This window comes from Rhipicephalus microplus, chromosome 5, assembly GCF_043290135.1.
Source record: "Rhipicephalus microplus isolate Deutch F79 chromosome 5, USDA_Rmic, whole genome shotgun sequence".
Classification (NCBI taxonomy): Eukaryota; Metazoa; Arthropoda; class Arachnida; order Ixodida; family Ixodidae; genus Rhipicephalus; species Rhipicephalus microplus.
Genome location: NC_134704.1, coordinates 203,356,924 through 203,381,484, shown reverse-complemented (window position 1 = coordinate 203,381,484; position 24,561 = coordinate 203,356,924). Strand labels below are relative to the sequence as shown.

Here is a 24,561-nt window from a genome sequence, read left to right as displayed (position 1 = left end):
AAGACCGAATCACTGAGCGTTTGTGGGCTACCGGGTGGACTGACTCATAGTCGAGGTATCTACCGGAGTGCGTTGGCTTTCGGTACACAGCGAAGGCGAGGCCTGTGGGAGAACGTTTTACAACTGCATCCAAGAAAGGGAGGCAACCGTCTTTTTCTTCTTCCACAGTAAACTTGATGGAAGTCTCGACGCCATTTAGGCAGTCAAGGAAAGCTTGGACGTCTTTCTTCTTTATCACGCAGAAGCAGTCGTCGACGTATCTCAGAAAAACCTTGGGTCTCGACTGAAATGTTCCCAATGCTTTCTGCTCAATTGCTTCCATTGTGATATTCGCAGTTGTGACCGAAATCGAAGCTCCCATTGCGGTACCGAAAACTTGCCTGTAGAATTCACCCTTGTACGAGAAGTAAGTGTTGGATAGGCAAAACCGTAACAAGGTGCACAGCTCGGTGACGTCGAACGGTGTGCGATCGGCCAATGTCGTGTCCTTGTGAAGCAATTGTCTGGAAGTGTCTACAGCAAGGTCGACGGGAACACTTGTGAAGAGGGAGCAGAGATCAAATGAAACCAGTACTTCGTCGACATCCACAGTGATACTCTTCATTTTGCTTTTGAAGTCATTGGTGTTCCGGAGGTTAGTTTCAGTCTTGCCTGCAAGGGGAGCCAGGATGCCGTGAAGATACTTTGAGAGGCTGTATAGGGGTGACCTAGTGAAATCTACTATGGGCCTTAGAGGCGTTCCGCTTTTGTGAATCTTCGGTAAAACGTATATCGCTGGAGCAGAACCATTGGTGCGCAGCAGCCGGAAGTATAACCTTTTTGCTGATGCAGGAAGCGTCTGAAAAATACTAGAGAGCGTCTTTTTCAGGCCCGTTTGGACTTTCGAGGTAGGATCCTTGTTAATCTTGGCATACGTTGTACAGTCCCCCACTATCTCCGTCATCTTCGACTCATACGTCGACCGGTCAAGCACAACCGTCACGTTGCCTTTGTCCGCAGGAAGTACGGCAATCTTCTTGTTTTTGTGCAATGCCTTAATCGCTTTTTCCTCGTATTCTGAGAGGACTTGCTGGCAGCCATACTTGCGAATTCTCGATAGTATACCTACTGCTCTCGTACGGATTTCGTCTCGTTCACTTTCTCCAAGTAGACCAATAGCGTTTTCGACAGCACACACGACCTTGCGTGTGTCCGGCTGCTTCGCTTGGTTGAAGTTGAGACCACGGCTCAAAACTTGGCATTCCGCAGGAGTTAGCTCGTATGACGACAAGTTCCTGACCTCGAACATGGGTCCTCTTGCAGTTAAAGCACCCCGTGAAATCGGCATTCGGTCATCAAGTCATTTCAAAAGCTGAACGGCAGCTTCTTCAAGCACGGATAGAAGACTGCAAGCAGACTGTGAAGCGCCTTGAGACTGACATTTTCTTCACAACACGCCAGCTGGAATTCATCATGCCTGAATTACTCCCTGAAATACATCTCGTGGCAAACCAAGCATCGCGACGACGAACAGAAAAGCAGGAAACGTCACAAGAGCGCAAACTGAGTGCTTTGCTAGAAAAAGGCAGAAAAACCAGAGGACCCATGTTCGAGGTCAGGAGCTTGTCATCATACGAGCTGACTCCTGCGGAATGCCAAGTTTTGAGCCGTGGTCTCAACTTCAACCAAGCAAAGCAGCCGGACACACGCAAGGTCGTGTGTGCTGTCGAAAACGCTATTGGTCTACTTGGAGAAAGTGAACGAGACGAAATCCGTACGAGAGCAGTAGGTATCCTATCGAGAATTCGCAAGTCTGGCTGCCAGCAAGTCCTCTCAGAAGACGAGGAAAAAAGCGATTAAGGCATTGCACAAAAGCAAGAAGATTGCCGTACTTCCTGCGGACAAAGGCAACGTGACGGTTGTGCTTGACCGGTCGACATATGAGTCGAAGATGACGGAGATAGTGGGGGACTGTACAACGTACGCAGAGATTAACAAGGATCCTACCTCTAAAGTCCAAACGGGCCTGAAAAAGACAATCTCTAGTATTTTTCAGACGCTTCCTGCATCAGCAAAAAGGTTATACTTCCAGCTGCTGTGCACCAATGGTTCTGCTCCAGCGACATACGGTTTACCGAAGATTCACAAAAGCGGAACGCCTCTAAGGCCCATAGTAGATTTCACTAGGTCACCCCTATACAGCCTCTCAAAGTATCTTCAGGGCATCCTGGCTCCCCTTGCAGGCAAGACTGAAACTAACCTCCGGAACACCAATGACTTCATAAGCAAAATGAAGAGTATCACTGTGGATGTCGACGAAGTACTGGTTTCATTTGATGTCTGCTCCCTCTTCACAAGTGTTCCCGTCGACCTTGCTGTAGACACTTCCAGACAATTGCTTCACAAGGACACGACATTGGCCGATCGCACACCGTTCGACGTCACCGAGCTGTGCACCTTGTTACGGTTTTGCCTATCCAACACTTACTTCTCGTACAAGGGTGAATTCTACAGGCAAGTTTTCGGTACCGCAATGGGAGCTTCGATTTCGGTCACAACTGCGAATATCACAATGGAAGCAATTGAGCAGAAAGCATTGGGATCATTTCAGGCGAGACCCAAGGTTTTTTTGAGATACGTCGACGACTGCTTCTGCGTGATAAAGAAGAAAGACGTCCAAGCTTTCCTTGACTGCCTAAATGGCGTCGAGACTTCCATCAAGTTTACTGTGGAAGAAGAAAAAGACGGTTGCCTCCCTTTCTTGGATGCAGTTGTAAAACGTTCTCCCACAGGCCTCGCCTTCGCTGTGTACCGAAAGCCAACGTACTCCGGTAGATACCTCGACTATGAGTCAGTCCACCCGGTAGCCCACAAACGCTCAGTGATTCGGTCTTTAGTTCAACGAGCGATTCGCATTTGTTCCGATGAAGAAAGCCTGCAGGAGGAGCTCCGGACCATTGAAGATGACCTGATCAAGAATGAATACCCCAAGACTTTTATTAGAAAAACAACTAAATCCGTCATGCATAAACTGCAGTCAACTAGTCAGGCCATGCATAACACATCGTCTACAAAAAAGCGTGCATCGATTCCTTATATTCGAAATATAAGCGAAGCCCTAGCCCGTCTATTCAGAAAACGTGGTGTACAGATCGCGCATGTTCCAGCAAGCAAGCTTAAGGCTGAGTTGCTAAATGTCAAGGATCCTCTCCCTCGGCAACACTTTCCTGGTGTGGTCTACAAGATACCATGCGCCGATTGCGAATCGGTGTACATTGGCACGAGTGGAAATAACTGCAAACGTCTGATGCAACACAAGAATGACGTCGCCAAGGGCCACACAGTGACAAATGCACTCGCAGAGCATGCCGAGAAGACGGGCCACGAGATAAGCTGGGACAACGCACGCATCGTGGCCACGGAGAAGAATTTTACAACCAGACTGAACCTCGAATCACTAATCATTCAGACGACAAGTAACACAATCAATAGATCATCTGGCACACTAAACCACGTGTACTCTCGGACTTTGCGTCATGCGCTCAACGTTACATAAGAACCTGTTGCTCAGCCGTCATTCCATTGTGAACAAGGGACCCGTACGGGTCCCGAAACGTCATTGTTTTGTTTGACATTGGTCAGTGACCTGTTTTTTCAACAATGCCTTTACCTGACCAGACGGCATTCCGTCGAACTCTCGACTATAATAGTAGGCAACAGAGAAAAATACAAACAAACAATAGAAATTGTGAAGCAAGTACACTCGTAACAAAGCAAAAGTAAAAATGAAGTTAGTTACGCGTCAGTAAGATATTTATCGACAGCAACTATGAAGTCGGTTAGTGGTAAGGAGCAAATGCTACCAGGCGGGGAAATCCATAGTTCTATTGCACGCGGAAAAAAACTGTATATAAAGGTATTAGTACGAGCAAAGAAAGGTGTTACATTCAAAGCGTGGTAACTGCGGGTACAACTATCATCAGTAAATGTGATGAGGTTACCATGACCAAGGTCGGAGGAGGAGTTAATAATTCCGTATAAAAATTTTAAAGCTTCGTTTTGGTATTGCGAGAGTTGTGATGGGATGTTTAATGATTGAAGGGCTGTGGTCGGCGAGAATTCGCGGCTATAGTTATGAAAAACGAAACGGATAGATTTTCGCTGAATGTTATCTAGCAAGCTTATTTCACAGTGTTTGTAAGGGAACCAAACTACGGATGCATATTCGAGAACAGGGTGAATGAGTGATTTATATAAAAGCAGTTTAGTATCTCGAGGGGCGTTAGGTAAAGTGCGGTGCAAATAACCCAATTTTTTTTAGAGCTTTACGACATATATGATCAATGTGGCTAGTCCACGAAAGGTGTTCGGTTAGAATTACTCCTAAATATTTGTACTATGAAGTCTAGTGCCATCTAGAAAATAGTCAAAAGAGAAGGGGTTGCGCCTATTGGTAAAAGACAATACGGCTGCTTTAGTGCAGTTAACGTTCGTTTGCCACGTGTCACACCAGTTGCTAAAAGACGTGAGTGATTGCGCGAGACGGTAATGATCGTCAATGGAGTTGATAGTTTCATAAAGGACGCAATCATCTACGTAGAGTCTTATTTTAGATGAGATGCTATGAGGTAAATCATTATTGAAGAGTAAAAATAATAAAGGGCCTAGAACTGATCCCTGTGACGTCAAAGGGAGATGAATCTGTCGAGCTGAAAAAAAAACGAATTGTGAGAGCGAATGAGGAAAACTAGCTATCCAAGAAACAATGCGAGGGTTATAAAGAATGAGGTTTAGTTTTAACAATAGCTTAGAATGAATGACGGAATCAAAAGCTTTGGAGAAATCAATGAAAACGGCATCTATTTGGTTACCTAGGTCTAAGTTATAAGCAAGGTCATGCATGAAATCGACTAATTGTGTTACAGTACTATATCCGCGACGGAAACTACGTTGAGCTGATGATAGGATATTATTAGAGTCAAGGAATTTGATTATATGGTTGTGAATGATGTGTTCTATCATCTTGCAAGAATAAGGCGTAAGAGATATTGGTCTGTAATTAGAAAAAAGTTGTTTATCGCCTGATTTATGCAAGGGAAGTACTCATGGCAGATTTGCATGATTGCGGTATTACAGCAGAGTCTAAGAATTTCTGAAAAATTAAGATAAGGTATTTTGCTGTCCATAAAGAGTATCCTGAGAGAAAAGGATTAGGAATGCCATCGGAACCGGTACATTTTTTAGTATCAAGTTTTTGGATAATGTTTAGGACACCATCACAACTAATTGCAATATTTTCTAGTGTATTATTCTGAGCAACATACCCAAATTCTGGAACTGCATGGTTATCGAGGGTGAAAACAGATTGGAAGTACGAGTTGAAAACATTCCAAATGACATCAGGGTCGTTGGTTATAGCATCGTTAATCTTAAAACAGGTACTGCCAGTCGTACTAGGCGACTAGGCGATACTGATGTCCAGAACTTTCGAGGATTTGATTTTAGTAGTTGAGGAAGTTGTACTGAAAAATAGAAATATTTAGCATTTTTAGTAATAGTGCAAAGTTCATCCTTAGCTTTTTCAAAGGAGACGCGAGCCACAGGATTATATTATTTTACGCAGCCTGCTAACACGTCGTGATAGGTGCAAGATATCGCGGTTAATCCAAGGAAGTTTACTGTTTATTTTTTTTTTGTTTTCAGTGGAACGTGGCAAGTTATGCATGACCTCACTAGCGACTCAAAGTCATCGACAAGCACGTCAACATGACACTCGGTACCGAGCGACACAAAATGATCAAGATTGTCTGCCAGGGCGTCAACAATAGCCGTATCATCAGCCTTAGAAAAATCATGATATGTGGTATAGCTGAAACGTTCATGTGGAATGGGACAGTTAATGTGCACGTGGACTGAATTATGATCAGACATACCTTCTAAGATCTCGTATGTGACACCTAAATGAGCAAGACTGTTCCTAACAAACACTAGATCAAGAATGGAGTTCTGCCGAGTATTTTTATGAACTAGTTGTATTAGGTTATGTGACAAGGAAAACGTAACTAGATCCCTACAGACAAGGGCACTAGAAGCGGAATACGTAAGTGAAGGCCAGTGAATGGCGGTGATGTTGAAGTCCCCTAGAAGTATCAAATTCGAACTATCCAGGTGATCCTCATGTATGAAATGTGAGAGATCGTCGAACAGATCGTTAGGGCCATTAGGAGGGCGATAATTCCATATATGGTTAAATTCTGCTTATTTATTACTACCTTGCACCAAACTGATTCAGCGTTAGGGGGACCAGATAGAGCCTTAAAACTAAAATGTGAGCGTAAAAGCAAGGCGACACCACCCCCTTTTCTATTCTGGCGATCACAACGGAGAGCAAGGTAACCAGGAGGCGTGAATTCAGAATCGTGAATTTCATCGTGAAGCATGTTTCCGTGATGCATTTAACATGAGAAGAACATGAAGAAACTAGCGAAAAAATTGGGGGAATTTGTTAGCAATTCTTCTGGCATTAACGTTCAAAAACGCAAGATCGGAGGCGGGTTGATAAGACGGTCAAGGCAGTGATGCAGATGCGTTAGTCGTTCTGGCATTGCTGTCAGAACCACGAGCTATTATTAGTCTGTTTGAGGGGAGTTACACCGAACGTTATCGATAAATAAATGATCAAACCTCATCTTGACAATTGATCCGTTATTACGATGCTCAGCTGAAGCGTCCCATAGCTTTTTACGTACGGCGCGTACTTTCGAGGAAACGTCTTCGGACAGTTTTATATCAGAATTTTTCAACTTGTAAGCATTATTTAGCAGTCATAGTTTGACATTGAAATCTAGCAATACCAGAATGACAGGCCGAGAACGTCCAGGACGTGTTCTACCTAACCTATGGGAACAATCAACACGCGGACAATCAACGGCAAGCCTGTTGAACACGTTCACTACCTTGGAATGCAAAGTGTCACGATTCTCATCCTTATCTTCTGGTATACCATGAATAATGATGTTGTTCCTTCGTGAACGGTTTTCAAGATCATGAAATTTAGCCGTTATGTCAGCCACTATGCGTTTTAAGCAAACGAATTCGGAACGAAGTTGCTCAGAATCTTGCTCAGTCAGAGCTTTGGAGCATGTGTTTTCGAGAGCAGTCACACGCAGTTCCAAGGCGTCAAAACGTGTCTTCACAGTATTTCTTATTTCGCATAAGTCTTGCGATAAATTTTTCTGGCAAGCGAATAAATCAGAAAGAACCTTCACGAGGGAAGGATTATCACAATCTGACACTGCCAGCTCAACCAACGACTCAAGAGCGCTTAGGGAATATTCACGTGACTCGTCAGGTTTACTCAATTTTGAAGCAGCCACTTTGGGCCTGGGTTAAGCTCAACGTCCCCGCTCAGGAGTAGGCGACTGAGGCAATAAACGACATGGGAACAGCAGCACAAAAGACCAATACGCGAATAACCATGTGGGCAACACTACAGCAGCAAGAATCGATCGTCAGACCGGATACAGCACGAGTTGTCAAGGTAACATACCTGTGCAAACAAGAAGACGCATTGAGGCAACATGCCGAGGCTGCTGCTGCTGCTGCTGCATTGCCCACTGCCGAGATGTGTGAACGACCAGGCTTTTATACTGGTGACGCCTGACGTCACCAATGTGGTGGCGTCACTTAGCGGAGCTGCGATGATTGTAGCGTCCACGGGTGTGCGCAAGATCCCAGCTGTGTCAAGCAAACACGCCGAGAAACCAAGCCAATGCCGCTCTTCGCTGAGGGGACTATCCCACAGAAAACCACCGGTGATTGCCATGTGTGCGTCTGAACTAGAGATCTCCGGGCAATGGACACGAGCGGCGAGGCCGGCAATGAAATTCAGGAGCTGTGCAAACAAGAAGATGCATTTAGGCAACATGCCGAGGCTGCTGCTGCTGCTGCTGCATTGCCCACTGCCGAGATGTGCGAACGACCGGGCTTTTATACTGTTGATGCCTGACGTCACCGATGTTGTGGCGTCACTTAGCGGAGCTGCGATGATTGTAGCGTCCACGGGTGTGCGCAAGATCCCAGCTGTGTCAAGCAAACACGCCGAGAAACCCAGCCGATGTCGCTCTTCGCTGAGGGGACTATCCCACAGCAAACCACCGGTGATCGCCACGTGTGCGTCCGAACTATAGATCGCCGGGCACTGGAAACGAGCGGTGAGGCCGGCAATGAAATTCAGGAGCTGTGCAAACAAGAAGATGCATTTAGGCAACATGCAGAGGCTGCTGCTGCTTCTGCATTGCCCACTCAACATTACCCACTCAACGGTGAACATATGAAGTTTATGTTCACCGTTGCCTCTATTACCAGCAATGTCATGTCCAAGAGAGGACACATAAACATGAATATTCTAAGCCACCTACAAAAATGAGGAAATAGCAGAAGAGATTAGAAGAGAGGGCCGAGTGGAAAGAAACTAGGAAAGAAAGAAATTTGGACGCTAACGCTTATCGCTAACGCGCTGGCGACGACGTTGATGCTGGCACTCATCGCTGCGTTGCGCAGGAGATAACCTTGGGGAGGTGCAAATCACGCAGTGATGAACCGGTGTTTCGTATTGGAACATGTCCATTGGTAGTGATGGGCAGTGGTAGACAGTATACTCTGATTAGACACAGAGACTCGCTATCGGCTTTTAGTTTACGCGCTCACTGCAAACTCGTTTGTTCAACAACGCACAAGAGAGATCTCCTTTGAAGAAACGTAGAAACCAGCATAGGGACGCGTACACAAGAGGAGAAAACAAAACATACACTCTGGAACTTGCAAGAGGTTTAATGAAACCAAGTTCTCAGAAAAGGCAATCGCGCATGCGTACAACAAAAAAAACTAGATACACTACAAAAGAGACTGTCATCAGTACCCATATTTCTAAATAAGCAATCTCTTTCCTTGATAGTGGTAGCAAAGGTGCAATAATGCATTTTTTAGTCATGTTGCCACGCTTCAACCACTTCACGTTCCTGTTGCGTGGTTCCCTTGCCTATTATTTACGTAGCTTTCAGATCAGGAGAACAGCCGCACATCTGGCAATGAGCAGGCGCATCTGCTCCTCCTCCCGACCTGATAGACGTTTCATGCTCTTTTAATCGGACATTAATGCATCGTCCCGTCTGTCCTATATACAGAAAACCACACGACAAGAGAATACAATAAATGACCTTGAGTTGCGCGCAGCGAAAGATGATTCATGGGCGGTAAAGAAAACATTCTCAGGTTTCCGCCCATCAATCTTACCACAGAGACTTGATAGCTTCCACGGCGCCGAAAACTAACGCGAACACCATGCCGTATGGCAACTTTTTTTCACGTCATGTGAGACCTTATGGGTGTAAGACATTACTTCTACTCACTTGCGGTCATAATTATCAATATTACTAGCACTGCTAACTCGTCCTTCTTTATTTCTTTGTTTCATTTTTTTAGCTTTGTCTCAGTTGCTGCTTTAAGGACCGCTTTTGGAAAGCCAGCCGCCTCCAGACGTTTTACCTGTTCGTGAAAGCTTTGTTCCATCAAGTGATGACAGCTTGTGTTCTGGGCATCGTTGATGCATAAGTTGGCTATAGCAGGCTTCACTATTTTAGAGTGCGAATACTGAAACGGTAGAAGGTTTTTTTTGGTACGATGCGCGTACATACAGCACACGTCCCATTGATAGAGGAGCCGAAAAACCTTATAGCGTTCCGCGATGGTAGTTCCATAGTAAACCTTCGAGCGTTGATTGATTGATATGGAGGTTTATCGCCCCGAAACCATCGTATGATTATGAGAGACGCCGTAGTGAAGGGCTCTGGAAATTTCGACCACCTGGGGTTGTTTAACGTGCACCCAAATCTGAGAACACGGGCCTACAACATTTCCGCCTCCATCGGAAAAACAGGAGAGCGTTGCTGCGCGCATTAAAATGGCTAAAATATCATCTCACACTGATTCTATCTTCAGAAGGTCCTTCAGGTTTAACAAAACAAAAGGTTATCAACATACCTGAAGGTTTTCACTACCTTAACGCCATTGAAAGAGCTGCTCACAACGTTGTCAAATTTAGAAAAGTAAATGCGGCATAACACTGGCGCTACGCTGGATCCTATGCAGATCCCATCTTTTTGCACAAACGATTTATCCTCAGCTTATCTAACTCAACAACCGTCGACGATAAGTACTAGGCGAGCAGTTCCAGAAACGAGTCAGCTGGGTTACCACAAGCTATCTGAAAGGATATTGCCACGTTTTTGTCTGATGAGTTCTGGTACAGCCACAAACAGTTCGGCGTGTGGCAGAGTGGAGCAGCTCCTCTACGTCTAAAGAGAACTCCGACGGGCTGTTTATTGCGCAGAACGTTCACAATCCAATCCGAAGTGGCAAACGGGTCAGCTACAACTATAGCGTGTCCAGCCATCGTTCAAAGTACTGACCCACAAGTTGCTACCAAGTTTCCTTCTCCGTCACTATGGCTCTAAAAGGGCATTGTACCTTGAGAGTTTGGCTGCAAAGAAAACTGACAACTTGTGCGTCTTGCTCTTCCGTGGCTAGTTTATTCAAATTTACCTCACTGAGAAACTTGATAGCTTTCGTCTTAAGTTTTGCCAGTTTAAGGTTGCAGGTTTGAAGGTTTTCATAGTGGGTGGCACGGCTTTTTATGGGAAGAGTTCACGTGTGGAAAATCCGGCTTCTTTATCAACTTGTAGTAATCTGAGGTTGCGCTCATGAAAATTGCTGACAACAGCACGTAGTGCACGTTCGCTGTTTCTACGTGGTCTCTAACCAGAAGGAAATCCACGCCATCCGAAATGCATATTTTCTTCTCAGGGTGCGATGTGATGGATCGCTGAGAGAAGCCGTGAAGAGGTTACAGATGGTTTCAGGCTGAACTTTGTCCCTTTTTCTAGAAGCGTCTGAATATCAGGTGGTACTGTTGGTGCCTTCAAGTATGTCACAGATCCAGAAGGTTGGCTTGATGTCAACGGCTTGCGCCAGAAATGCTGTCGCATATAGTTCCAGTACACTTCCGTCAGCTGAGTAGCCATGAGGAAGTGTTTCCGCAGTGCATACAATGAGCTGAAGTTTTTTTTTACATTCAAACAAATCACCTGAAGTCAATCTTGTAAATGGCTCACCTGTCTGTCGCCATCGACCTTTGTAGTAATTATTAACAAACTGTATATATCCTTAAAAAATGGAGCAATGTGGAAAGTATAAGAAAAATTCAGCTTTTACTCGGCCTATCTCCTCCATAGGATTTGAGCCATGTACAGAGGAATACCATGGCAATAACAATAACATCAACACAGCTTCTGACGTCTGATGGCAACGTACGCTTGTGCCACGCAGTGTTACTGGGTGATTCCACGTAAGACCGAACAAAGCACTGCTGGTCCACCTCCTAAATTTATTTAAAAATAATACAAATTGTTGTGTGATGGTTGCGAAGAAAAACTCTGCAATTGGCTTCGCCGGAAAAAATTTTGAAACAGTAAATTAGTAATTACGAATATGTGAAGCCTCACTTACCTGCTCGGCTATCTTTTTTTACTTTCGCGATGAATTGAACAGAAAAAACTAAAGCTGCTAACTTCAAACTTCTTTGGCTAGGTATATACGCATTTGTTCTTACGTTCAATTATATTTCCATTCTCTGTGCAGTGCAGATATTTTAATCAGAATTCACGAACTTGACCTACAAACGTGTTTTTTTTCGCAGTTTGCAGGCCTTTGTTACAAAAACGGCATATGACAGAACGGGGAAGCTTATAGTAATACCGCTTTTCAATAAAAAAGATATATTCACGCTAACTTCAACAAAATAGCACGCATGGTAATGTTCTGACGATGAGTAAAAAAACATTTTCCATAATATTTGAACTTTCCCCATATATTCTGCTGCATATCAGCTTTCACTAACAGCAGTCCCGCCGTGGTAGTCTAGTGGCTAAGGTACTCGGCTGCTGACCCGCAGGTTGCGGGTTCAAATCCCGGCTGCGGCGGCTGCATTTCCGATGAAGGCGGAAATGTTGTAGGCCCGTGTACTCAGATTTGGGTGCACGTTAAAGAACCCCAGGTGGTCAAAATTTCTGGAGCCCTCCACTACGGCGTCTCTCATAATAATATGGTGGTTTTGGGACGTTAAACCCCACATATCAATCAATCAATCACAAACAGCAAAAACGTGTTGAGTAATGTGGTTTCATTTACAGTAACAACCTGTCAAAAACACCCTCTCGCAAGGATAGTCCATTGGAGATCGGGCTTTCTGCCCGCTAAGTATGTACTGCAAGCCCATACTTCAGTTTCCGAAAGGGCAAGCAGCAGTGAAATAGCTATCGGCTGCATTGAATATGCCAATTTCGAAATGATTTGGTCATGGGAGCGGCAATGAGCGCGAGAATACTGAGCAAACAGGCGCGCACCGTCCTTACTCCGATGTGAACGGGGCCCGTTCAATAAGACTTTTTCGCAAGAATGAGCACAAAATGTAGGTCTAAAAATTGTATGTAATTGTGATCGTGTACGGTTTTCCTATTTGGCATGATATTGTATTGAGTAATTATGTCTTCTCGCTGCAAATTATCAGCAGTTGTAAGCATGGTAGTGAATGACTAGAACTTAGTGTTGTGCGCGTGAGGCTCAAAGCGGCATTGCTATATGAAGCTGTGATGTATAAGTCGGCAGCTTTGCTACAATTTTGTGTCTTTGAAGTGAGCTTCTTGTGCTCCGAATGGTATAGTCTGCACTGTATTTTGGCTAAGAGCCATAATTTGCCGCCACAAAATGCACAGGAGCAGAGCGAAGCACGAGCAGTATCCGAGTCGAATGAAGTCTGAGCAGTGGACTGTGCGCACGGCCAGTACAAGATGGGTGGACACACCCAGATGCGTATAGATTGGCATTTGTTCCCTTTTGATTTGGTTCCTCGAGCAGCACCTATCAAGGTTGTCACTGAGATTAATTCATGCTGCGAGGTTTCTCTAGCTAAAGCGGCTGTCGCCCGCGTGCGGGAGGCGAGCACTTGCAGCTTCCTGACAAGAGTTTTCAGGTGCTTCCCGCCATGGGAACGCAGTCGAACTTGAACTTCCACGTTGACGTCTAGAAGTGTTTCTTTTGTGGTGCCGCATGGGGTCGGGGAACTCGACAACGAATCCGTGACCGGTCGCCTCGGTTTACGCGCCAAGCACATGCGCTGGACTCCTGCCGTGTCCAAGTTAAATCAGTAGGTTCGGGACGCTTTTTTTATATACTAGTACGTGTTGCAGACGTGTTTTTATTCACGCCTACTTTGAACACACAAAAAGCGCAAACAATGCGTGCTCTGTCTGCAATGTTAACAGCGCGTGGCTCCTATGCGAGCAAAGGCTGGATAAAATAGCTGTGCTACAATTGCCATGCGTGGAATTTACGTCCGGCTGTATCGCAATTTGTCTGAGGACACGAAAACAAGCCCTGTTGCCCCGGAACAAGTCGGACTGTGGACGCTTGCTTGCTCGTTACTCCAGTACTCTTGGCCGTTTCCATGACCAAATCTGTTCGAAATTGTTAACTCAGTGCAGTCAACAGCGATTTCAGTGCTGTCTTGCCTTTTAGAAAACCAAAGTATATGGCTGCATCCCACACTCTGCGGGCAGGATGTCCAATCTGCAATTGCCTATCCTGACGCAATGGCAATTTTTCACGGGCCTTCATTGCAAGTGAAAGCATAATATGCAACATGTTCTTACTGATTAGGAAAGCTTATGGGCTAGAGAATGAGTAGGAAAAGTTCACAAAATATCAAAAACGGGCTTATTTTATTCGACGTCAAAAGTTTTCCTAGCATGCTAATTTCTTAAAATTAGCGCAATTATATCTTTTTTATTGAAGAGTGTTATTCTTTTTATGAATAGGCTTGCTGAGAATGTAGTGCGGAATTTCCCCACTCTGTCGTAAGCCGTTTATGTGATAAAAACCTGAAAACTAGCCAAAAGAAGACGTTTCCTGGGTATAATTTGAGGTTTTTTTTACAAAGATATCTGAAACACTTAGAAAAGCGAAGTTAACAGAACGCAAGCATAAACATGAATATATTTAGCTAAAGAAGTTTAATTAGGTAGCTTAAATTTATTTTGTGTGATTCATCGCCAAAGTCACAAAAAACAGCAGAGCAGGTAAGCATGGCACTCCCTCTCTTCGTCATTATTTATTAGCTGGGCTTCGAAAAAATTTTCTCCGGCAAAACCAATTGCAGATTTTTCTTTCCTGTTATCAGTCAACAATACGTAAAGTTTTGTAAAAATATAGAAGTTATGTAGTATATGTATGTTGTAAACTCTTGTTTATTGCTATAGTAGCGTTACAAATTTGCAGTCCTGATTTTTCTGTTTACTTTGTTTTTCTTGTTTATTTTGTTTGAATTTTCACACCTGCTCGGGCCTATCTGCTACCACGGTACGTCTTCTCCGCATATTTACCATTTTTTATTTATTAACTAAATAAAATACAAATAAAATGGTCTGAATTATAACAAGTATAAAGGCCCTGTCTCTCAATGCACAGATTATGCATCGCCATAAACAACGAATGAACAATATTTTTGCTAATTCCAAAAGACAATTTTTTTTTTCGCGTCAATGAAGAAAATGCATCTACCACTCTTGACGGCTACACGCAAGTGTGTATGAGGTAAATATCTGTGTGCACAATTCAGGAACGCGTGCGTCGGACAGATGGTGCCTGAAAACATTTTCTTGCGTACAGTTTCATGTTATACATTGCTGCTTCCCGGAGTGCTGCAACTGTATGCATGATGAACGGCCCATAACGATGAATGCATCTTGGAGAAATATACCCGCAATAAAACTGCAGCACACGCCCACACACGTTTTGTGCGTAGGACCCCTGATATTGACGTAGCTATAAGTGTCAACATCCATCATCAGCTATCCCTCACTGAGAGTGATCAATACTATTTCAATTAAACGTGTAGTGACGGCGGCTCAGTTTAACGTTTCTTAACGCATGTCAACTAAATATGTAGTGACTGCGGTTCAGTTGAATATTTGTTAACGCAAATCAATTAAAACTGCAGTTAATTCGGTTCAATAGAACGTTTCTTAAAGCATGTCAATTAAAAATGTAAAGAGTGCAAGTAAATTGACGTGTTTGTACCTAATCTCAATTATATTTTCATTGAGTGCACTCATCAGAAGATGCCGTTTAATTGACTATCTATTGAGTCAAAAAAAGACCTCGGTGCGCGTTCAATTGAAACTCAAATTTCATTTTTGTAAGGGTACGATGGTCTGCAGTATTGTAAAGTAGATAAACAAACAAATAAACAGAGAAAATTTCCCCGGTGTTGTCTTTTGCCGCAGGTGTCGGAAAGCGTCGGCGGTGCCGCTCATTCAAAGTCTGTTGCCGGAAGTTTCCCAGTACAAAGGTGTTTGTCTTTCGATGAAGGGGGTGCAGACGGAAACTCCAGACCTAATAAAGTTGAGGAGCAACCAGTTCGGCTTATGCAGCATAACCCATTTGTTCGAAGCGAGCCGACGAATGCTCTGGTTGAAGTATAGTTTTGGACGCATGCTCTGCCGATCTTGCGTCCTTATCTCTCAATGAGTGCTTCTAGAAGGGACAAGCAATACTAGCCGACTCGAGTACTCCTTTCATGTATTTTTGGCTCAAGTATATTGCTCTGAATATCGACTTTAAAATATTCCTTCTCCAGATCAGCTTAAAAGTGGAACCAAGAGGGGCCACGAGGTTCATGTGGTTCAAAGATGTACGCTCCGGGAGTAATCCTAAGCCTCAAATGAAGAAATGGCGTGTGAAACAGGCGCCTTTTGGAACAGTGGGAAGCCAATTTTTTGCTCTACGCCACACTGCAACTTCGCCTGAACGCTGTGAAATGACCATAAGAGGGACCCCGCAGAAGACCAGCTCTGAAGAAGGTTATCAGAGCAGCTACTAGCTAGTCGGTGTTGAATCGGGTAAACTCGCTTTTAGACGTAAAATAATGGACTGAATAGTTATTCTGCGCTCTGCGTTCATGGTGTGTCCAGTCGTCTCTGTATGGTTAAAAGACACAACGTCCTCGGAGCTTGCAATGCTTGCGTCAAAACATGCCTAAACAGCCTCTAAACCAAAACGAGTGCGAAGGTGAGACAGTAGTTACCTTCCTACCTTCACTGCCCTTCCCCGAACGCGGCTTGGTGCTTGTAACTTATTTGTTAAGAAAACACGTGAATATGAGCACCGAGCGCCAAGCTGTTAAGAATTTCGCCATTTTTGACTACAACGCTGCTATTTACGCATTCGAATTCGCAGCGAAGTAAAGGCTATGGCCAGGCGATAAAAGGCAGAACTGGCATGCGCCTTCATGGCAAAGCAAATTAGAGGAAAATTCACAACAGGTAACTCTCGTATATTGAACAATAGAGATCCTATATTCTCGTGACGTCACGTTAACAAGCTTCTGGCTTTACCAATTGCGCTACATTGACGGTAAACAACGGGAGAAAACAACGCACGCGTTCTTTGTCTTTCAGATGTTGTCCGGGGCCCTCTAAAGCCAAGCAGCGTGCTTACTGCACCACTATCAAGTGAACGAGTGCGCCGAACTGATCGTTTTCAAATGGTTGGACTGAATTTGATGGACCTCTCTATTTGAAAGGCAGTTGCACCAGAACCACACCTTGATCAGGACCTACATTGTACAATTCACTTGCGCCACCACAAGAGTGGTACATTTTGAATCTGCCACCAAAGTATCATCAGAAACCTTTCTGCTCACGTTTCAGTGGTTTTTATGAAGTGGTGAGTCGTGTGACGTGATATATACGAACGACGCGCCGACTTTACAGAGAGCGTTCAAAGTAGTCTGCCCTTCAGCAGGAGTATTGTTTGGCGCAGAGCCCCAAAACTACGGCTCTTGAAAAAGAATTGACTGAAAGTTCGTCGCAGAAAGGGGAGCCTGGGCTTTTGACAGCGATTGCTAAAAATTTCAAGACCACTCTCCATAAGATTCGCGGCGAACTAAAAATTCCGCTTTAGGAGTTAGTAAAAAGTCTACATGAGCTATAGAAGCCGTGGTCTACTCTCGGCATCTCACAAACCGGTCAACGTCAACCAAGGATATCAAAACACTCACACTGGTGCACTTCTCAAGAGCTAAACGCTTATCCAGCCTTGATAACCTGAGCAAGAAGTTTGACAGTACGGAGTCACGCTATCATCTGTTCAATCTGAAGTAATAAATCACTCAATTGCATAAAATATCATCAGTTGCTGGTTAAAGAAACAAATCTTTGGTTCGGATATTCTGTGCAACTTTGGATTTCTTGCGGTTGCCACAACATTAGCATTCAGCAAAAACGCCACTCACAGTAAAAGGTGAAGAATATTTACGGGCGTCTCACCCAAATAATCCCACAAAAAATTGCTCGAGGTCACTCAGACTGCGTTGGTGTTTGGCTGCCTCCTGCTCACAGATGGCGCGCTTGAAACAGTCACTCGGGTCGTTCGCCTCGAGAACCTCGAATAGCTGCTCGATGTGCGCGTCAGCCTCGTCGTGGCGAAGTATCACCGTGCGTGGTGTCGTAGTCGTCGGAGCCGACAGGTCCCGCTTTCTGCGGAACAGACTCGTCAGGAAAGCCAGCTGCGAAGCAAAAGAGCATCCTGTGATAACATCACGCACCATGGGCTTTTGAGCAGCCTTCATTAGTGGCGGACTTATACTAAGCGTGTTCATGACCTGTAATTAGTCCATGGGAGATAATACGATCGGGCGTGTAGTGCCTAGTAAATAGATAAACCATAGAAGCACATGTCCGGTAGCCGAGCCTCCAGCCCTTGGAATCTGCTCGGCGATTGCCTCTCTATTAACGGGACTCGTTACAATTACCTGGCGTCCACGACAGAACCTTTTTGATGTACAGTGTCCAAATGTAGAGCAAAAGGGCCTTGAGTCATTGGTGCATTGTAAGCAAAAACTATCCGAGTTTGGGGTTTTGTGGCTCATGACCTCTGAAGACTCTCTCGCGTTTAAAATTACTACCTCGTGTTGGAGTAAAGGTGGTACATTACATAGTTGTGCCACTACCCGCGAAGCACGTAGGTAAAGGATGTCGAAATGCAGTTTTACCTTGGGGGCAGTTTTCTATCCCGTGGTTTGTAACCTGCATTTCAAAGTTTTTTACCACATGACTGCAAGCTGCAGTTACTTCGGCGGCTTTTGCTACGGGACGAGTCAAGACTTCGAAGCGATAAAAAAGAGGCTTCACTAAGTCGTCGGCAACGAGTGGCCAGTGGCCAGTGTGAGTGCGTCCCCATGGCAGGGAAAAGAATCATCGCATAGATTTTGTTCCACAGAAGCCGATGTCTGCTGGAGTAGTGTAAAGCACGAATTGTCCGCGCCATGCGCCAACCCTTGTCAAGCATGTACCGCTAAGGCGACCACCGATACGAGGCAGATGGAAGCAACGAGTGGCTGCCGGTGAGCACAGGTGAAAACCCGCATGGTGGTCCGTTTCTTTCGTCGGAAGTACATACGCGTACATCACCCTTTAAGACGCCAAAGTTAGTAGACACGTATTTTTCATTCGTGTCTTTACAATCTATACTTCAACTTCTAGGTGGTAAAAAAACAAAAGGGGTGTGCACAGGTGGTTCACCCAGTTTCTGAGGTTATTTCTGGTTGTTTATGTTTAGCGTGTCAGTGCTATCGGAACAAGTTTTGTGTGTTGCACAGCGTTTTCGTTAACGAGTGTGCAGAGTCTTCGCGAATAAACTGTAGCCTTGTGCACAGAATATCTGCCCAATTATGTCTATCTCGCTAAAGAGTGTACAGATTGTCACTCTGTACACACGTTAGCGAGATAGACAGGGTTGGGCATATATTTTGTGCACGCAGCTAGAGTTCACTTGAGAGGCGTCATAGCTAGATCCGGAAAAGTTGGTTGCTCTTGTTGAGAAAATGGTTCTTGCTGGGGCCGAACTACGGAAGTGCGTTAGCCAGAAGGAAAAACAAATAGAAAAGACAGGGCTCAAGAAGAAAAGGCAGCTAAGCTGGAAAGAAGGTTGGGGGCCAGTAAGAGGGCCAAAGCGGTAAAAATCAGCTGAGCTTGAGATACAAAGTTTGGTGGCTGAGATGGTGAAAGAAGAAATGGAGGCAAAAGACCGACAGTTGAAGGAAGAAATATAGCAGCTATCGAAACTGGAGCTGGAAAAAGAAAGGCTGGGAGCTGAAAGGGCGAAAAAAGAAAAAGAAGCTTAGGTGGTTCAGAAGTATGGCCGTGGCAGAATGAGAAAGAATTCGAATGGCTCCGTTTGCAACAATGAATTGAAGCTTCTGTTAGGGACTACTGAATGTACGAAAATCAGCGCTCTTTTTTATCCTTGTTTTTTCGCCTCTGTATTTACGTTGTAACTACTTCTAGGTTGCATGGTTCATACATTCAGTTATGACTTCTCAACTTGCCTAAGTTTCTACTCTCCCTTCTAGGCTAGCGACTTGCCTAAGTTTCTACTCTCCCTTCTAGGCTAGCGTCGAGAGCCACGAAAAAGACAATAGCTTCCGTTTGAACCGAACCAAACTGCTTGCGGAGTTCTATGAGAGGAAAGGCTACCGCGATGCGTACCTCCACATATTTCACACGATTGGTAGAAGCCAAAATCGGTAAGATCAGTGGGCAACTGCTTTGAGTAGTTGCTGAAGCGGCAAAGTGCTAAGTGTGTATTGTAGGTTAATGCCAACTGATGCAGCTAACTATGCAAAAGTAAAAGCTGCTCTGCTGAGCGATTAAGACTCACTGTAGAAGGTTTATGAGACAGATATTGAATTCGAAAGCGAGCTGATGGTTAGACGGCTACACAGTATGCCGTCCGACTTGGCCGTTATTTTCAGAGATGGATCGAGCTTTCAGCGACAGCACAGGAGTACGGTGAGCTTAAGAGATCCTTATTAGAGGGCAATTTCTGATCAGCTGCCACCCGAGCCTGTCACTGTACTTGAAAGAGATGAGAGCCTAATCACTTGAAGGCAGGCTTGAATGGGTCTGTCAAACTTTCGATGCACAAGGTGGAAAAAAAATTGTTCAAGGTCAAGAACTAGAGCCTCTAAGATTCAAGAGAATCGGCACCTGAAGAAAACAAGCATGCATCTAAGAGTGTTACGCGATGCTTTCTCTGCAACCGAGTGGGCCATCGCGCTAACAGTTTTCGAAATAAATTTACGCGTCCTAGTGTAACAAAATCTTTTAAATAGGGACATATTGGGCACAAGGCCGATGCATGTCGTTACGAAGCGAGTAAAACCCACCAAGTAGTCTGTGTGCATGCACCACGAAAAGATGATGAAGACATCAGTGACGGATTTTCGGAGCTCATAAACGGGAAAAAATTGCGGTGGTCGCGGTGACGCATAATAATGTTTAAGGAGACACCAGAAGCAATACTGTTATAATTCCAGAAGTATAGTAGGGAACAGCAAGCAAAGAGGCAAAACCGTGCCTGTTTATGTACTTGATGGTTCAGTTCGGATGCTTTTCTAAGCTTAGTTTGAGACTTGAACACCTTATTTCAGCATGAAAGTTGTTGCCCCGCGCATGACGACCCTCGTGTACGACCTATTCATAGGAAACATCGGCGAAGCGTGAAGGCCGAATGATCCAATACGTGTGGGGGGGGGGAGGACTAAAAAAAGGAGCCCTCGTGAATGCAGGATCCGCGACATACAGTGGAGGAAAATTCCGTGAAAATTTTCACCCGAGCTCTACAGGAAGCCGAAGTGAAAAGTACAATCGTGAGGTCATTGTGTCAGATGATAAAACATGCTGTACAGATGAAGCCGCAGCTAAACAACCACCGTCAACGACGAGCGAAATAGAGGCGAAGTTGTTCAGTCAGGCTCCACGCCACGTCGTGCACTAGCTGGCGAAGAACCAGCAAAGATAGGTCGATCGCTATGACGCCCTGTCAGTGTCGAATGTGTTGTGTCAGCGGCGACAAACAGCAGTTATGCGACACCATCTTCCGAGGTTGCTCGCGGAAATACGCGAACGAAAAACAAGAAGAGGTCGAGTGAGCGCCGCAAGAAATGACTCAAGCGCAGCGCGATGTACAAGGGATAGCAGTTGGGGTAGGATTTGCTTGTGTTTGGCAGTGTTAAACCTCAATGTGTTGTGTTGTTGCCAATATCCTGTTGAGTCAGTGAGTCAACGTCACTTGACTTGTGAGTCAACATCACTCACAAGTCGAGTGAGTGCGTGTTGTGGTGACGTGATGTTTTTGATAAGATTGCATAAGCGTTGTAAAGGCGTACCGTTGTACGTTTGCATCGTTTGAAATGCGTGACGTAGTGCTGTATTCATGTTAGTTTGGTTATTTTTCTCTTGTAATATAGTATCTCAATGTGAATTGTATTGAGCGTTCTATTGTGACTGTGACACATCATCAGTGGTGGACTATGTTAAAGACTGTTGCTGTGTGGTGTTCGCGCTCATTTGTGTGTTTTAAATATTTTAGAATAATATTCGGGAAGTGGGGGGCAGTGTCACAAACGAGTGTTCAAGAAAGCGCGTGGCTCCAATTTCTAACGGCTACGTGAAAACCAGGCACCCAGAAGACGTTTCAAAAGCTGGCGCAACAAAGAAACAAGCAGCAGAAGACGGCACCCGCCCACCTCCATTCTTCACTGGAAACAGCCGTCGCCGCACTGACGAAATCATGAACGGAATGCCGAGTAAACTCAAGAAGCATCTCGAAGGAAAAGGGCGTAGTTCTGCAGAGTTCCGTCCCAATACGAGAGAGGTTCTGCCCTTTTCACAGCCTTGGCTGTGTGGTGTGCCACCGAAAAGCCTGGTAATATTTAGAGCCAAGCGGAGGACAATCGGGGGGAACTTTTTGGGGCAATGAAGGTAAAGCTATACGGCGGTGGAGCTACTGCCCATGTAGTCCTTCGTGAAAACGTCTGGCTCGCCAGGCTTTTCCAATGCCAATTGTGTTTGAATAATACCACTGCATAGAAGTTACTACGTCTGCTTGCACAGCTACTAGCGAGTGGAATTCGACACAAGCTCCTTCAGCGATTCGTCGGAATAGCTGGAGAGTGGCGAGCACTCACCTTAAGACGAAGACGCCATTTTGACTGTGTGGTGCACCTAAAACATGCGACGTTATCATGCGCGCAAAAACGTGAAATAACGCTTCATGAAGCAAAACAAATATTAGATGTGATACAGCTCTTTGAATAGCCTGTCTAACGCTGTCCCTCCATCCGCACCGCACTTCCCGGACCGCAGGTGTTGGTTTGGCACCAAACAGGTCACGCCTTCTCTCGCAGTGCGCGCGCGTTGACCTCACTCTTTTTCTAGCCTGCCACCTCTCGCAGCGCGTCATCTTTCTCGTTTCACCCTCTCCACCACTCATAACGTTCGAGCACACACCGAGCAAACAGTCTTTTTCTGCAATGAAACACGCAACCCAAACCACCTCGCATGTGTTTGCTTTACGAACAAACGTTTACTCTAGTAAAGGCTACATCGAGTTTTGCTTCTAACCATCCCCCCAGCACTGCGTCGACGCCCATTTCAACCGGGTGAACGCCGTGCGCACCGCTGCTGCTTCGCATTCTTTCAGCAATCTTTTCGGGTAGATGGTCCATAATATTTATGATCTCCGTGGTTCGTGCAAAATCACTATTTAAACAGCATCCCAAAGAAATAAAGTGATATTGTTTTTATTATGTCCATGCGGAGAACACACGCATTTGCGGGACATGTTCTTCAGCGGTGACACACGCCCACTTTGCTTCTGTAGCCTTCCTTTCATTGCCACATAAAGTTGTCAGCGGCTATAGTGTATAGCCGCCGACAACAGCTGAGGGTGCCGAGGAAGAGATGAAAAGGGTTTTTCGCCAGTGATTGAAGGTTTTTTTAAAAGCCGGTGATAGACTGAGTGTGTGTTTTCTACCAGTGGACGAAGACGTGTCATGTGGTAGCAGCACGTGAGTGGCCAGTGTGTCTTCGGCGAAGCAGCTTTGTTATTAAAGAGTGGTCAGTTGACGACGCGAAAGTTTCCTGAAAGAGAGACATCAGACGCAGCGGAACGGCAACCAGTGCTGGACTTTGAGTGAGTGTTTCGTTGAAGAGAAGCATGCAAGTTTTGTTCCATGAAATTTGGACTGCATACGTTTGACGAGCATTTTAGTCTATGAGTGTCTTGGTAAGTTAATGCGTAAGGCTGCATTTCGGCGTGAGTTGTTGTTTATGCTCGTTGTTTTGAATGTGTCTGAGTGCTGTGTGCGTTGTATTGAATTGTTTTTTATTATTGCCGGGTGCGCAGGTTTGTGCGTTGTTTTTTCTGCTGTATCTGAGAATTGATTTTATTGTGATAGCAATTATATGGACACTCTCAGCTGGATTTTGCCGCCGTTGTCGGCGTCGACGTGGATGTCCCCATGCTCACCGTATATGTATACATATATACATATATAAAAACGCAAAAAAGAAAAAATACAGAAAGGACTCTGGCGCTTGGTCTTGAGAGTGGGACCTCCGCGACGTGAATGCTGGGCGTTAACCACTGAGCCACTGAGGGGCACCCTTTGAATGGTGAGACGGCAAGCTATTTATATTAACCACTTACCAATGTTGCCGGGCATCTCAGGAGGGGGGGGGGGGCTCACGTTTTTTCAGCATTATCAGCAAGATGACGCAATGAGCGCGCAGCGGTTCTCATCTTTCACGCGTACATCGGCCCACGGAGAAGAGGGGAGAGGATGATATGTCGCGCGCCCTTATCTTCAGGTGGGGAGTATCATACGTCTTGGCTGGCGTTGGGCTTGCACTCAAGCGATTCTGTTGTAGTTACGGGGTGCATAAAGTTCACTGCGATCGTTGCATAGCCTCCGTTTGAGAAAATGACGCGCTTTTCAGACACAGCGAAGTAACTACTGTTCTGACTTCCCTTTATTCATTCCTCGCAGCAGAAGAGCAGCGATCATCATTATTGAGCCTCCTCACGAGCTGACGCTTGGCTTCGTGGCAACGCCGGCTCACCCTTTTCTTCTTCTTTCTTCTTGAGTTTCATTGAAGCCTTTCATCTTGCAAGATGTGCTTTTGCTCGATGTGAGCCGCACCGCAGCATCAAGACTCACAGGTCCAACACATGGTAAAAACCCGGGATCTTTGACGACACCAACATCATCGACGTTAGGAGCCGCAACACATCAGAAGACGGCGCCTACGATTTTGGCGAGATACATACACTGCGGGCGGCAGAAAGGAAACGATATCTTAGACGACTCCACAGCTTGCGATCCAAACCGGATGACTTCTTGTCCGTGGCGAAAGACCACTTGCGAGGAAATCAAGGCGTCATGGCAACAGCAGTAAGTGTATTTTTGACCGAATAAGCTCATTTTATGGTCAGATAGAGAAAGTGGATGTGGCAATTTTTGAAGAGACGCTAGAAGACCTGTTGCACAGCAAGACGTTACACGGTACAGAATACTGGGACAAGGTTGTTACTCTCACAGCGAATTTACGAGTCAAGCTGAAT

At 45.2% G+C, this 24,561-nt stretch overlaps 1 protein-coding gene across 1 annotated transcript in view; it reads right to left on the bottom strand.

The window, feature by feature from the left end:
• Positions 1 to 24,561, bottom strand: part of LOC142817625 (uncharacterized) — a 75,816-nt gene that overhangs the window by 39,099 nt on the left and 12,156 nt on the right. Inside the window, exon 2 of the mRNA XM_075894679.1 lies at positions 17,421 to 17,659. Within this exon, the coding sequence (XP_075750794.1) occupies positions 17,421 to 17,659 (239 nt within the window). The remainder of the gene's footprint in view (positions 1 to 17,420; positions 17,660 to 24,561) is intronic.